This window comes from Anguilla rostrata, chromosome 10, assembly GCF_018555375.3.
Source record: "Anguilla rostrata isolate EN2019 chromosome 10, ASM1855537v3, whole genome shotgun sequence".
In the NCBI taxonomy this organism is placed as follows: Eukaryota; Metazoa; Chordata; class Actinopteri; order Anguilliformes; family Anguillidae; genus Anguilla; species Anguilla rostrata.
This window is the reverse complement of record NC_057942.1, coordinates 35,988,862-36,003,195: the sequence shown is the minus strand read 5'-3', so window position 1 is coordinate 36,003,195 and position 14,334 is coordinate 35,988,862. Positions and strand designations below refer to the sequence as shown.

Below are 14,334 nucleotides of genomic sequence, written 5' to 3'. Positions count from 1 at the left end.
GAAAACACTATTTGCAATTTCAACAGCAAAAAATGTTGCTGCATAAATCTTTCTGTCACTTTTCTCCCAGGTTTCAGGAGCTCAGGGGATATTTATTTTTTCCTGTGTATTCAGTGAAAGAAAATCTGATGACCTTTAACCCCTGTACATTTATTATACTGCTTTGAAGCACTGTGCACGGTATGGAAACTGTACCCAGAATGGGCTGCTCACAACTAAGCATTCCGAACAACATCAGCAGTAAATTTAGTTATTGATTTAGACTTCCTGCGGGTACATCCTTGCTTTTAGTCCTCAATTACACATTACACTTGCCCAAAAATACTCTTACTGTAAGACACAGGGCCACTGTAGCTATATGTTCTAATTTAACAATGTAGTTTCAGAACATATTGACAGTATATAATATTCTTTATTTTTACTTATTTTATTTATTTTTAAAAGCTTTTATTTTTTATAAAGCACTTATTGTTGGTTCTTGAAAGTATTTGTCCTGATGGGGAGATGGGGGGGGGTAATACCTGAGAAGGGGTGCTGGTCAGCTCCATCTTCTCCTGGGATTTCTCCTTCGCTAACCGCGCGGCCTCCTTGAACTCCGCAAATTTCTCCGCAAACTGTGAAGATGGAAACAACACTGGTGCTCAGACGGGTGGCGGAAATGACAGGACTGAGAAGCCAAGCGATGGCCAGGACATTTAAACTGCAAATCAAAGACATAAATTGGCAAGCCAAATTAACCAGAAGGCTGAAGATTTCAGCACCAGGAAATACCAGGCATTTGGGCCGTTCAAAAAACCAGGCTGCACTGATCTCAGGTGTGATACATGCATTTCAACTGTCATCGCAAATCCACTGAGCTGCTCGATAATCTTAGGAGATATACCGTAAGATGCAAACATGAAGGAGCAGTCAGAGGGGGGCTGAACATGCCTGTAAATGGTGAATGCTATTTTGGTGCAGGGCTACTGCTAGTAGCCTTGCCCTGCGTAAGCGAGCTAAGAGATCAAGTGCTGCTTGAACCCCCCCCCCCTTTCTGTCCCCCCCACCCCCAGGCTTTTTTAGCACCCGTGTGACATCAGCACCGGCAGATCCCGATTTCAAGTCACGCGGCGGTCGATACGGTTTAATCGCGGCCCCGGAGCGCGGGAGGACTGCGCGGATGGTGCGGCGGGGCCATCGCCCCCCCTGCGTAGTTTCTCTTTCGTACTTGACGAGATATTTGACGAGAAGACGCAGCCGTTCCTGTGAAGTGCATGCTGGGAAAAGGGGGCAGGCGGGCACGGGGATGGGATAGGCCTGATAAGACCTTCCGCGCTGAGATCCGCTGTGACGTTCTGACAGTTATTACACACTCGTTAGTTATTAGACAGCTGAACCGGTTCACGCTGATGCGTTGTGTTACAGGGTCTTGTCGAGTGCTCATTTTCCTGGTAGTGAAATTACTGCCTTAATGAGTGTGACTGAAAGGCCGTTTAGATTTGAGGCACTTTTAATTTTCTAGAAACCCTCACAAGAGAGAGACTAGCAGTTATTAAAGTCCTTAGCATTAAAATTAAGCCAATGAGACTCCGGTGTTCGGTTACATTGCCCAGAATGTGTGTAAGCTTTTTTGTGTACAGCATTTGTGTTTTGAGTCTGAGTGAGATAAAGAAAATAAATATATATATTTATATAGCGATTCAGGGCTGGGGAGGGCCTCAGGATTACGTGGTGAACAGATGCAAAAATAGGGGTTGGCTTGCTGCCTTTTATTAAGTACACAAACAAAGAAATACCAAATATCTTAAAACACAAAACAAGGAAAAGCAACAAGCTATCCCATGGGGCAGGCCGGAGGGGCAGGTGAGACAGAAACTGTTCATACAGTAGGTAGCCTTGTTGAGGAGTGACACCAGGCATGAAACAGCACAAATGAAAAACCCTGGTGGGTTAGCACCAACCCTGTGGGAGATAGTAGGGGAGGGGTCTGAGGGGCATGTGCTTTGCATATGAGCCTGGACTGGAGTGGATGTACACCATCTCGCAAAGTGATTGGCCTTCTGACACCGTCTGCATGTCTGGCCACATGCTGGCCAATCAGGTGCTCCCGAGGTGCGTCTGCTGGAACGGCAGTCACCGCACCGATGGCCGAGTGTCAGCTCGCAGTAACAGTCTGTGTGCTTGGGCTCCAGTACAACTTGAATACTACATGTGCATGAGTGGGCATGCATGCATAATGCCTCCTGTGTGAGTGTGTGTGTACCTGTGAGTGTGTGACCACTGCTTGCGTGAGCATATGGAGGTGTGAGCGTGTGCATGACGCACAGTCTAAGGGAGGTGTGTGTGTGTGTGTGTGTATGTGTGTGTGAGTGCGTGCGCCTGTATGACGCACAGTGTGTGGGAGGCATGTGTGTGTATGTGCATGTGTGCGTATGTGGGAGGTGTGTTTGTGTGTGTGTGTTTGTATGCGTGCGTGTATGTGTATGTGGGAGGTATGTGTGTGCATGTTTGTGTATGTGGGAGGTGTGTGCGTGTGTGTGTGTGTGTGTGGGAGATTTCCAGTTGCGTGTGTGTGTATGTGTGTGCGGGAGGTATGCGTGTGTGTATGTGTGTGTGGGAGGTGTGCATGTGTGTGTGTGTGTGTCTGTGTATGTGTGTGGGAGGTGTGCATGTGTGTGTGTCTGTGTGTGTGTGTATGTGTATGTGGGAGGTGTGCATGTGTGTGTGTGTGTGTGTGTGTCTGTGTATGTGGGAGGTGTGCATGTGTGTGTATGTCTGTGTATGTGGGAGGTGTGCACGTACGTGTGTGTGCGTGTGTGTGTGTCTGTGTATGTGGGAGGTGTGCATGTGTGTGTGTGTGTCTGTGTCTGTGTATGTGGGAGGTGTGCATGTGTGTGTGCGTGTGTGTGTGTGTGTGTGTGTGTGTCTGTGTATGTGGGAGGTGTGCATGTGCGTGTGTGTGTGTGTGTCTGTGTATGTGGGAGGTGTGCATGTGCATGTGTGTGTGTGTGTGTGTCTGCCTGCCTGCGCTAGCTGCAGTCTCCCTCCCGCTCTCCCCGCAGCAGTTACTCATGGAGCGGGGGATGAGTGTTCCACGGCCCGGTGAACACGCTCCGCTGTGGCGGTGAGTAGGAGTTCCCCTGACGCAGGCAGGGGCCGCCACCCACCTTCATCAGATGGTGTTCCGAGGAGAAGCCCAGCCCGTACACCGTGTTGGCCCGGCTGTCCGCCCACTGCCCGAACTTCTGCGACGTCTTGGTGAATGTCATGTTGGGGGTGATGGTGCTATTTATTATTGCCTGTGGATCCAAACACCAACAAACATATTAGCTATTATCCTTGTAAAAACTCTATCAGTATTAAACTTGTACTGCAGCAGAAATTGAAAGATTTATAATGCACCACATGCCAATTTTATATATACTTTCAAAAGGGTATAAGAATAATGAGTGCTTAACAATAATTAACTGTATTATACACTCAGTCGGTTCAATCCAATCACACAGGAGTTTGTTCTTAAATGTGGGTTGAAAATCTTCTAGCTACAAATTTTCCACTAACCTGAGCAACCACCGAAATGGTGACATTGTAACAAGTAAAGGTCACAATTAAAGTGACAATTTAGCCCACAATACAATAGGACTCATGGTTGGCTTAGTTTTAATGTCCCCTTTCTCACTCATCATTTGACTGCATAATACTTCCAATATTTCCCCTCTAGCAGGCTGCTAGACTCTTATTAAATCATCCATCTCTCCTTCTCCTCGTTCACTATATAACTCCACTGTCCCTCAGATATGTTCATTCCCTCATTATACCAAGACCATGTGCACATGTGTACATGCAGTTCAGCTGAGCGCAATCACCATCATCATCATCATTGTCACTGTAAAAATACATTTATTAAATAAGCGCCTTGTACAGCACATCATAAAATACAACATCAAGAAGAGCAGATAGAAAGATTGAAGAAAAGCAGGAGCCCCTTTAAAAAAATAAGCTCACGTCCAGTTAGAATAAGCCCAGCCAAAATTGAGCCTCAATAAACTATTTATTCCAAGTTTTGATTTCTCTTGGACACACACTGTGAGTCAGGTTTTGTTCTGATGCATATGTGTGTATCAGGAGATTACAAAAGGTAATCAAGCGCAGCACTGTGCACATTACGATCTGTAGTAAAAAGCTACGGCAGAAACTAGCAACTATGAATACAACAAAACATTTGAGACAGACCTCAGAATTGGCCAATGATTCACTTATCTGAACCAAACTGAAAGTGATATTATTAAGGCATATAAACAACTGGAGCTGCTCAAATGCGGGTCGAATAAGTACTCGCCACATTCTGTCATAACCCTAATTTCATATCCTTGTGCTGGCACCCCAGGTGCATGACTAACACCCCCTACACCCTCCGTCAGACACCCCCCCCCCCCCACGTGGAGAGGGGCGGGCACCACACATAGAGGGTCTGAGTAGAGGGAGCTGGCTTCACCTCAAATGCCCCTGTGTGACTGTGAGAGTCTCTGCTGCCCAAAGCCACTCATTTTCACCCACTCAGTCTCCACGCCAGGAAAAACGCCAGGAGAACACCCCCCCCCCCCCCGCACCACCACCCACACACTCAAATACAATCCTTCACACAGTACAATGCAGCACAAATCTCTGTTCCCTTCCAGGCTGAAAATGTGCCATACCAGATAGTCACAAATGAGTGTGTGCACACTAACCAGCACAGAGAGTTTCAGACCTGTTATTGTATGAGTGACGATCATGCCACGTCATTTGGCTGATAGCCAGCACATAGCCTATCGTGGATTGAAATCAGTATAGTGCAGCTGTTGTGATGCCCTATGTAGCTGTTGGTCTGTAAACAGGAAAGAGTGACTGAAGACAGAGCTCCACCTGTGGTACTGGTGAGGCGAGCGGGCCAGGAGTAGGGGGATGTGGCCCATCGTCTACGGACTCAAACAGGATGGAATATAAACCCACAGTGGGAATATTTCTCTCTCTTTAAAGGGCAAACCGACCAAAGGTCACTACCACTAATGGGCCAACCTTATCCACAATACTGAATCGTTCAACTTGTTTGTGTGTGTGTGTGTGTGTGTGTGTGTGTGCGTGTGTATGCATCCATGTGTGATTTTAAAGAATATATATTTTAAAAGAATACAATACTTAGTGCAGGCATTCCAAAAACACAAGGTTGTGAATGGTAGACCAGCGGCTTTAACGTAAAACATTATGGCAATATTCTGACTTGCTGAAGCTCTATGGATTTATATATGACACACGCCATGGCATGCCTGAGAGAGAGAGAGAGAGAGACAGAGAGAGAGAGAGAGAGAGAGAGAGAGAGAGAGAGACGGAGAGAGAGAGAGAGAGAGAGAGAGGGAGAAAGAGAGAGAGAGCTGACCCCTGTCATAACCTGCCCTCACCCCTAAACTCAATCACCATTCTTAGTGTGCTCCCACTGCACGTGCCTGCTCAGCTGATCAATCGTTTGGTAAAGGGAGGCACGCAGTCCTTTTCGATATTAACGATTTTTTTTTTAAACCCTCGCTGTTCCATTTTCCCCATCCCTGAGTACAGCTGCGCGAATCTCATCAAAGCCCCTGCGGGGATCCGCTCGCGCTGTCTAATATCCTCCCCTCCGCGCTCTCTCCGCCCGCGCAGGGGAGAGCAATCGCTCTCATTAGACGCCAGCTAATACAGACGCATGGACTCGGGGAACCGTTGTGCGTTTGTCACAACCACGCGGAAGGGGGGGGCGGGGGGGGGGGAAGGGAGGGGGGCGAGAGCTGCGGCCTGCGCGCTCTGACGCATCGCTAACCGACGCATCGCTAACCGACGGCTCATTCTGTATTCCTCAGGCTCCGCGAGGGAGCCGACGACCACGCGTCCGCGCGTGGGCTACGGAAGCGCGCCATGTATGGAAATGTAATTCAGGAGATTAAGCCCACCTCGATTCTGATGTCTTACTCCCATCTTCCCAGTCTATTGTTTTTTGTATTTATAATGGAATCCTGTGGTGTATTAAGTGAATTTACATTTTTTTTCCATACTGGAAAATGCAAGAGGGGTTGCAGGAGGCGAGTTGCGGAGGAAGGAGTAGCTGTAAAAAAAAACACGCGACGTTGTTAAAACGAACACGACCGAGCTAGCGGCGAGTTCAAGCCCGTTAGCATTCCTGCGCGTACAGCGCGACGCAGGCAGAATGCTAAGCGCCGCCTCGGCCCGGAATTTTCTGAACCCGTCTATATCGCAAAGCCGCGCTGCAGCAGTGGCCTGTTCTCGAACCCGTGTAAATCACACTCGCGCGTGCACTCTAATCACATCAGAGTGTGAGCGTAGGGCTCCCAACATGGAGGCATGTGTACAGGGGCATTGCCAGGGATTTTGGGCCCCATGAAAAGATCCCATATTAGGCCCTACCACCCTAGGCCACTCCATCTCTGCGCAATTAGTCTAACCACACATCTCCAGAACCTAATAATAAAATGTTCTATTAATGTTCTAATATTCTTTGAGGGCTCCTGTTAGGCAGGGCCCTTGGAACAATCCTTTCTTAAATTAAAACATTAATTCAAGATGCATTTATGATACATTAATTGTAACTTCCTGATTATATTGTTTCTGAGAACAACCCTATGCATCTTAAAGATATATTCTATGGGTTTGGATGAAACAGTATCACAATAATATAGTGACGTTACTGCTGCTTAACAGTGATCTAAAAACGAACCAGGCTGTAGCATTCTAGAGATAAATTGGCATTTTTATTATTCTTTGATGACAGCTAAACAAGGATGAGTATCTGGATTTGTCACCTGAAAGTTGCAAGTTTGAGTCCCTGGCTAGACACTGCTCCTGCTGCACTGGATCGATGGACGGCATGTTAAAATATATGCTTTATAGGCCTACATAACCCTGCTTAATGCACCCGCTATGCTAATAAGCAATATATATTCAGTAATAATATAGCAATAATATATTAAAGGTGATGTGGTGTATTGTTGTGCATGAGGAGCACTGTGTTGAGTAATAAAATTATATTGAGGCTCAGGAGGTTCTGTGGCACATTATTTATGTCCCTGAAAGCCAGAGTTGGGCGATGCAGGATCTCTTTACAGCAGGGCAGAGCATAGGCACTATTTTAACCACTCTCCGCTCACAGGAAGTGGGAAGAAATAGGAGGAGTGCGGAGGTGCCAGAAGTCTGAAGCATCTCTCTATAGCACACAGAAAATAGCCCTCTATAGTTCTTCAACAGCCTCGGTCTTGAGCTCGATGGGTGTTAAGAGCAAAGCATTCCATTACATTTTTAACAACGGACATCACTGCTGTGCAGTGTGCTAGCTGCTAATCTGCTAATGCACATTAACAGCTATGAAAAGTACCAGCCATGTAATGGATGAAGAGTACAAGTGTGCACCTGCTTTAATGCACTGTTATAATGAATGGCACCCATTATTTAAAACTTCTCTGTGATTTTAATTTCCAATCACTCAAACAAATTAACAACTCTTATAATGGGGCTGCAAAGACACAGTAACTTTCATAAGAAGATGCAGTAAGTCTCTAACATGTTGTCATACAACAGGCTTCTAGAAACTTCCAGGTATGAGTGACTGCTTTTTGTGAAGTTTCCATATCCTGGCCATTAGACACATATGAAATCTCAATCACAGTCAACGTGCTGCCCTGGACTTCGCTGCCTATTTAAATCTGCTGGGGCCATTTAGGCAGGAAACCTGCTCCCTGTGCTGACTGTGCCGGGGACGCGTACACCGAAGACCGAAGTGACGTTTGGGGGCTCAGCAAAAAAAGCGACGTATCGGATCGCATCAGAAGTGAAATACTAACCTCGGTAAGCGTCACTTTGCGTAAGGATGTGGCGGAGGGATTTTAATAGGGACTTGGCCAGAGCATAGCATCAGGCCTGTTGCACTACCCCACCCCTGTTTTAGACACTATTACCACCAAAAAGCATGGCACAATTTGAAAACAAAGCACACACGTCATCTATCAACATTTTTAGTTATAACTGGCTTGCAGTTTGAATAGAAGCACATATATCTTCAGGTCAGAACTGAACTCACGTGGCTTTCAGTCCAAAGGCATAGAAGCTTTTCTTACTGTTCCCAACGCAAAGCCAGCTAGGCCAACCGACAGCTTTAGCCCCATTAGCCAGCGGTAACGAGCACATCGGGTTCACAGAGACCCCACAGATGGCAGGAGAGCAGAGAGCGGAGAAGGGTCAGCTCACCTTGGTCCCGTCCAGGCTGATGATCCGGTAGACGTTGCGGGTGCTGTCGTAGAAGTAGGAGACGGTGACGGCGTGCTTGCTGGTGGGCACCCAGTTCTTCTTGGTGTTGGGGTCGATCTGGAAGACGTGGGCCCGGGTGCTGTAGATGGGCTGCTCCCTGAAGGGCAGGAAGAAGAAGTGGTGAACCTCCTTGTACCGCAGGGTCGTGGTTTCCCCTACCGCCTGGGGTGACTGGGCCCTCCCCGGCAGCCGGATCACCAGCTCGCCCCCTTGCATCGCGGGTCGAACCCGGCCGGGCGCCCAAAATTTACACGCAATCCAACCGGAGCCGGTACGCCCTCCCCAAAAAAAAAAAAAAACTGAGTTGCACCTTGCAGAGCTCTGAACGACAGTACTAGATCTTCTGGGCTCTGAAGGGAATGCCAGCTGTTTGGTCTGAGAAGGGCTAGCTAGCTAAATTTAGCACCCTGGCCACACTAATCTGTCAGAGCTCCACCCCCCTGGTGGATCATCCCATAGACACACTGCCCCCCATGCCTGTACAGAGGCACAGAACCCAGAGTTAATCACACATGCCAAACCCCCTGACAGACAAGAGACAGTCAGCTCCTATGCCAACAGTAAGCTTTACTTACTTATGATTGGGGTAAGGGACAAGAAATAAGAGGACATTCTTGCATGGTTTAATTACCAGGAGTGTCCTTCTCAGAAGTTCAAGAGGAACGTACTGTATCTACATTTCTCTATATCACCATTTTGTAAAGGGCTAGGTTTTTCTGGAGCAATTTGAGCAACTCCAGTGGCCTGTTCCAATGTGCAGAGCAGAGCCTTGACCAGGTCACCTAATCACCTAATTTGGTCAGATGTCCATTGGTCTAATTGCTTAATGCATAATGCACCATTGTTGAAATGCCCGGTGGAACAATGGGCTAATCAGGTGCCTCAGCTACAGTCACATGGCTGTGAGAGTCTGTTTATGACTATCAGAGCACTGGGGAATTGTGACTGCGGGGACAATTTAACAAAATAATGCCAATGACACACACAGGCTCTCTCTCTCTCTCTCTCTCTCTCTGTCTCTCTCTCTCTCAAACACACACACACACACACACATTTGCATACACACCGACACAGCGGAAACTCCTACTGACAGCACGCACTGCTCTAAAAGGTATCCACAGACACACAAACGGACACCAGCAGCCCTGTCCTTACATGCCCATTGCTTTTTCCACACCAGCTCCACCAGTTTAGCGCTATGCTATCAGTAAACGGGCAGGAGAGGCAGTAAGACTTACTGACTGAGCGAAACGCTTTGCTACTCAAAGGTTGCAGAGTTCATATCCAGGCAAACTGTACTCTCGAGAACAGTGTTAATACTGGACTCCTTCAGTAGCATAGTGATCTCTCCAACATGTATGCGGATTTGACTTGACAAATTCATGTGACTAGCCGTTCCATTGTACAGGAAAAACATAACATTTACTTGTGAAGTTAGAGACAAGCATTTGATTCAATTCAGGAGCAAGCAACATGCAGTACAGAAACAGCACTCCAGCCAAACCATTAAATTTGTTTCAGTTCTTTGCCTGGCAGATGCTAAGCTCTTAAATTTCACACATGTGTAATCCTTATATATGGGTGGTTTTTATTGGGCCAATTACAGTAATCCTTATATATGGGCCGGTTTTATTGGACCAATGACAGCGAAGGACCTTGCTCAAGGACACAACCAGCAGATCCCCACCTGGGATTAATACCCGTGGCCCCCCAGCGCTGTCATCATACACCACATTTTCCAGGCCAAAAACGATTCCGTAAAGAATGTCTGGATTAACATCGCGTGGCGTGCATTGTCCAATCGGCTGTGGCGTGGCTGCTCTGACCGACGGATGCCAGGGGTGGGTGTGGTTGCTGGCATGTACTAATCAAATTCGGCATTGTTAGTCCCAGGACTGAACTAATAGCCATATTCAATTCCATTACCACGGTTCTAATCAGCTGCCATCGCCCTGATGTATGCACGGCAGGAGAGGAGCAAGGGATTGTGGGAAGGGGAATGCGCGGGGCATGCCAGAAAGGGAAGAGCTTACGCTGCACTGGGGGGCTGACGGTCTCTGAGCAACATCAAAGGTGCCCTGCATAATCACAATTAGCATTCACCAGTGATCACTGCGCTTGGAAAAGAAACAAATGAATCACACCAAAGTGAGGCTGACTGTGTTGGGCCTTAGCTCTGAGAATTTTTAAAAAACATTTTTATGCAAAATATCAAAAACCCTGCAGGGGAAATGTTTTTGCAACTGGGAATGTAGGCCAAACACCATTTATGCGGTTTTGTGTGGAATTTCCATGTCTTTCAATATCAAATATACCAGCGAACCTTTTAAGCATCTCTTCCCAGGACCAATACAATGCAGGATGTGTGTGACATGTCCAGGGGTACAGCAGAAAATATCCAGGCTAGATGGCTTGCGAGCAGTGCTCAAACACTGGTTTAAAATATGAGACTCAATTTACACATCTACTGTAAGTTTCCATATCCCAAAACCACACTCTTACTCTGTTGCATGTAGCTGTCATCTTTGATTTCTTTCACCATATTGTGGAAAAAAATATTGATCTCCTCTAGTTGCAACTCCTCTATTCTCTCCTTAACATTACTTGCTTGTAGAATTAATCCTTAATGAATGAATTACCATAGAGAAATATTAAAACTTCTGCTTAAATTATAATATACAGTCCCTGGAATCTCTGGACAGCCATGGTAATTAATAATAAATCCCGAACAGTTCCTCACACAGTCATATATTGTATCCCGTGGGCATTTGATTTTAAGATGATTGCAGCTGCTTATTTCACATTTGTAATAATTTCCTCAATTAGCTGACAGAAATAGCATGGATAAGCAACTAAACAAGATGATGCATGAGGTCTTACTTTAATTTTCTATTTTCTTTTTCATAATTTTTGCAAATGGGAAATGAATAATGCATTGGGAATTGCAGGGGGTTTGAATATGACCTGGAATTTTAGAAAGAAAAACATATCCTTTTTCTTCTTCTGCTTTTTCCAATTTCCAAATTTAGAATGTTTTATATTATATATATTTTTAACAGCACTAGCTGCTGCAACATCTGCAATTGATCTGGAATACACAGACAAGCCTGTGCTCTCCTCTACAGTAAAGCACATGATGTGGTCGCTGCTTTTTATACTGCGGTTTCTAATATGCGTTATGGGAAGACACAAATCAGAGGAAGACATTTTGCCTGCAGTTCAAACGGCAGGCTATCAGATCGACCAGCAGGGGGTGATAGTGAGCAGTGAGATACTGTAATCCCAGCCCACTGAAACCCCCCCCATCACTGGAACACTATAACCAGCTGAACGTCATCTTGCGTGGCTGCCAGCCACAGTTGGCGCAGTCATGGTCCAGATTTGGGCATGGGGCCCATCCATGCACTAGAACAGTGCCTTAGCAGGATGATGCAAAACATATCTTGAAAAATATTCAGCGATTAATTTATAATCTTTTCTCTTTAAAGACGAAAAAAATCAGTCTATACTGCAGTCTATTCACTGTCCATATATTTGAAGCAAAGTGTGAAATTGCACCTCTCCTGTTACCAACACTTCAGAGGAATTCTGATGTTGTGTTGCATTCTGGGTGTTGATTGACAGCAAAGGTACATTGAAAATTACCATATTAAAATGCCATGACCTGTGTTCCTTCATTGCCAGAGGCCTTTTATGGTAGAAGAATGGATGTTAACCTTTCTTCAAATTAACTGGGTTCTTCTATAAAACCTATAAAGAAGATTTTACCGTGATATTAATGAGAGACAACCCCCCAATTTTGAAATGGGTTTGCAGTTTATGATCAGAGAGCAATTACATTATTCATTTCTCTGTTCAATCTGGTCTGTTGGGTCATCAGGCAGGACTTTTGAAGGACAAAAGAATCATTAAACACCATTTCTGTCTTCCTGACCCATGAACGGAAATTACTGGTTAAGCGTGAACATAAACCATAAAATGATTAGATCCAGACTAAACCAGTTGTTAGAGAGATTGTCAACAAGACCTAACCCCATCACAATGGACCACAATGCAATACAATAGGAATTAAAATACATTTATAAATGTATTCATTTTCGGGGTGTCTCCCAAATGTCACCTAACAAGGAATACTTAATTATAATCAATTATTGAAAGTTATCATTATATTTGGCAGACATTTAGTATTTTCTAGAAGATTCCTTCATTTACTGCACCGTGACTAAATCGAACCAAAAAGTTTTGTAGCATCAGAAATGTTTCTTGGGCACATTTGAATGACGCACACATCCCACATGTCACACTTAGATCAGCAATGTCACTCGAGGCAAGAAAGATGGAAAGCATTAAAAATTAAACGCCTTGAAAGGCATGTTCCCAAAAAAAGCTACTTTACCTTTTTACCAAACACGTAAAGTGCATTAAAGACAGCATGGCTAACTGGAAATGGCAGAAGGGGAGATGGAGATGTTCTGGAACGTTCCGTGAACAGGACAGCCCTGCTGTGAGCTGTCAGCCAGTACTGAGTGTACTCCTCTCTGCTTGTTTCTTAGGCCAGAGGGAGACCCAGGGTAGCTCTGGCTTAAAGTCTACGGAACATCCAAGCAGCCAGCCAGTGCCCCCCTTTTAACTTGTGCCTATTAGCCTGTGGGAAACGACACAAAAGTCACATTACATGACTTATTTATTCACTCACTGGAGTAAATTTGGGCTGACTCTAGTTTTACCTCCAGCACGCGCTCAGCCATATGTCAAAGTTCTTTCTTTCAAACTTTGAGTTAAAGTACTGAAGGTCCATTTTCAACTTGTTCAAAAAGTGGTCCTGTGTACAAGTGCAATGGATGACACACTTAGTGTAGAGTGACGACTTCACTCAGGTTCTTTTCAAGTTCTTCTTTTGGATTTTCACAGACTGATATGTTTTATGTGCATCTGACTGCTTTAGCTGACCGACATCTCTTATGGGACTGCTATACATTCCCCTCCGCATTTCATATGCCCCGATTCCACACTGGTCAGGTCCAGGCAGCGGTAGAACATGCTGGACAGATTGCAGAACTGTTAAATAAAATGTGACACTAAAAGATGGTTGATCATTGCTGTCATCGTAGGTGAAAGATTATAATGTCAATCACTCGGTGTCAATAATCTGCTATTTCTCATGAATGAACAAGTGTAGTTCAAAATGTTCACACTAAATATAATGCACCACACCACATGTAATCCCTTGAACTGGCCTACAACCGACTATGTACAGAGATTAGGCATTTTTACTTTGAAATGTTTGTGAACAAGCATTCATAATCTGGTTCATCCCGAATACCGACATTCAGTAAATCAGTTCAGTGAAAAAGTACTTTTTAAACCAGGAACAGAACAACATCCAGTCACATTTTCTAGATAGGAAATGGAAGCCTTTTGAAAGTACTACCTCAGTTGACTGTAACAATGTTCAATCTTCAGCTTTTCCAAAGACCACATACTAACAGATACATCACCCGAAGGAGAGCATTCAGCTCTAATGGGTGGCAATACATGGACAAAATGAAAAGGACGCGATTTTCCACATCGTCAGTCTTTTTAAGGCGACGTGCAAGTTCTGCTTCGTCGCCTCCCCTCTTGATTGCACGGCTTTTAATTAGAGTGTCTAATAATTCCACCTCCCTGAACACGTCCTGTAAGACAATGGCAGACGTGTCCAAAACGCGGCGCTGTCTGCAGCTGCCTGCGCCGTTCCTTTGTTAAGGGATGCCCGTAAACCCGAGCGGAGGCGTGAGTCATGGCGTAGCGTGCTAATCGGGCCCAATTAAGCGCAGCGGTGTGACGTCCCTTATCAGCCGCTCCGCCTCCGCCTCTCTGACATTGAAACAATCTGATGTGATTTTGGAAGGCAAGCAGGAACCCAGCCAAGGGGAAAATAACATTACCCAATTTAACATTCCACGCAGAATGGCCGGTACATGGCCGGGAACACAATCCATTTCGTTTTTATTTTTTAAGGAAAGCGGACAGTCCACCCTCCTAATG

At 45.5% G+C, this 14,334-nt stretch overlaps 1 protein-coding gene across 2 annotated transcripts in view; it reads right to left on the bottom strand.

The window, feature by feature from the left end:
• Positions 1-14,334, bottom strand: part of LOC135233338 (homer protein homolog 1-like) — a 54,174-nt gene that overhangs the window by 13,101 nt on the left and 26,739 nt on the right. Inside the window, exons 2-4 of one of the 2 annotated variants that reach the window (XM_064296766.1) lie at positions 8,248-8,404; positions 3,147-3,278; positions 522-614 (exon numbers count right to left, since the gene is read on the bottom strand). In XM_064296766.1, the coding sequence (XP_064152836.1) occupies positions 522-614; positions 3,147-3,278; positions 8,248-8,404 (382 nt within the window). Of the gene's footprint in view, positions 1-521; positions 615-3,146; positions 3,279-8,247; positions 8,687-14,334 lie in introns of those variants that run through there. The other variant, XM_064296765.1, reaches the window with a different exon arrangement.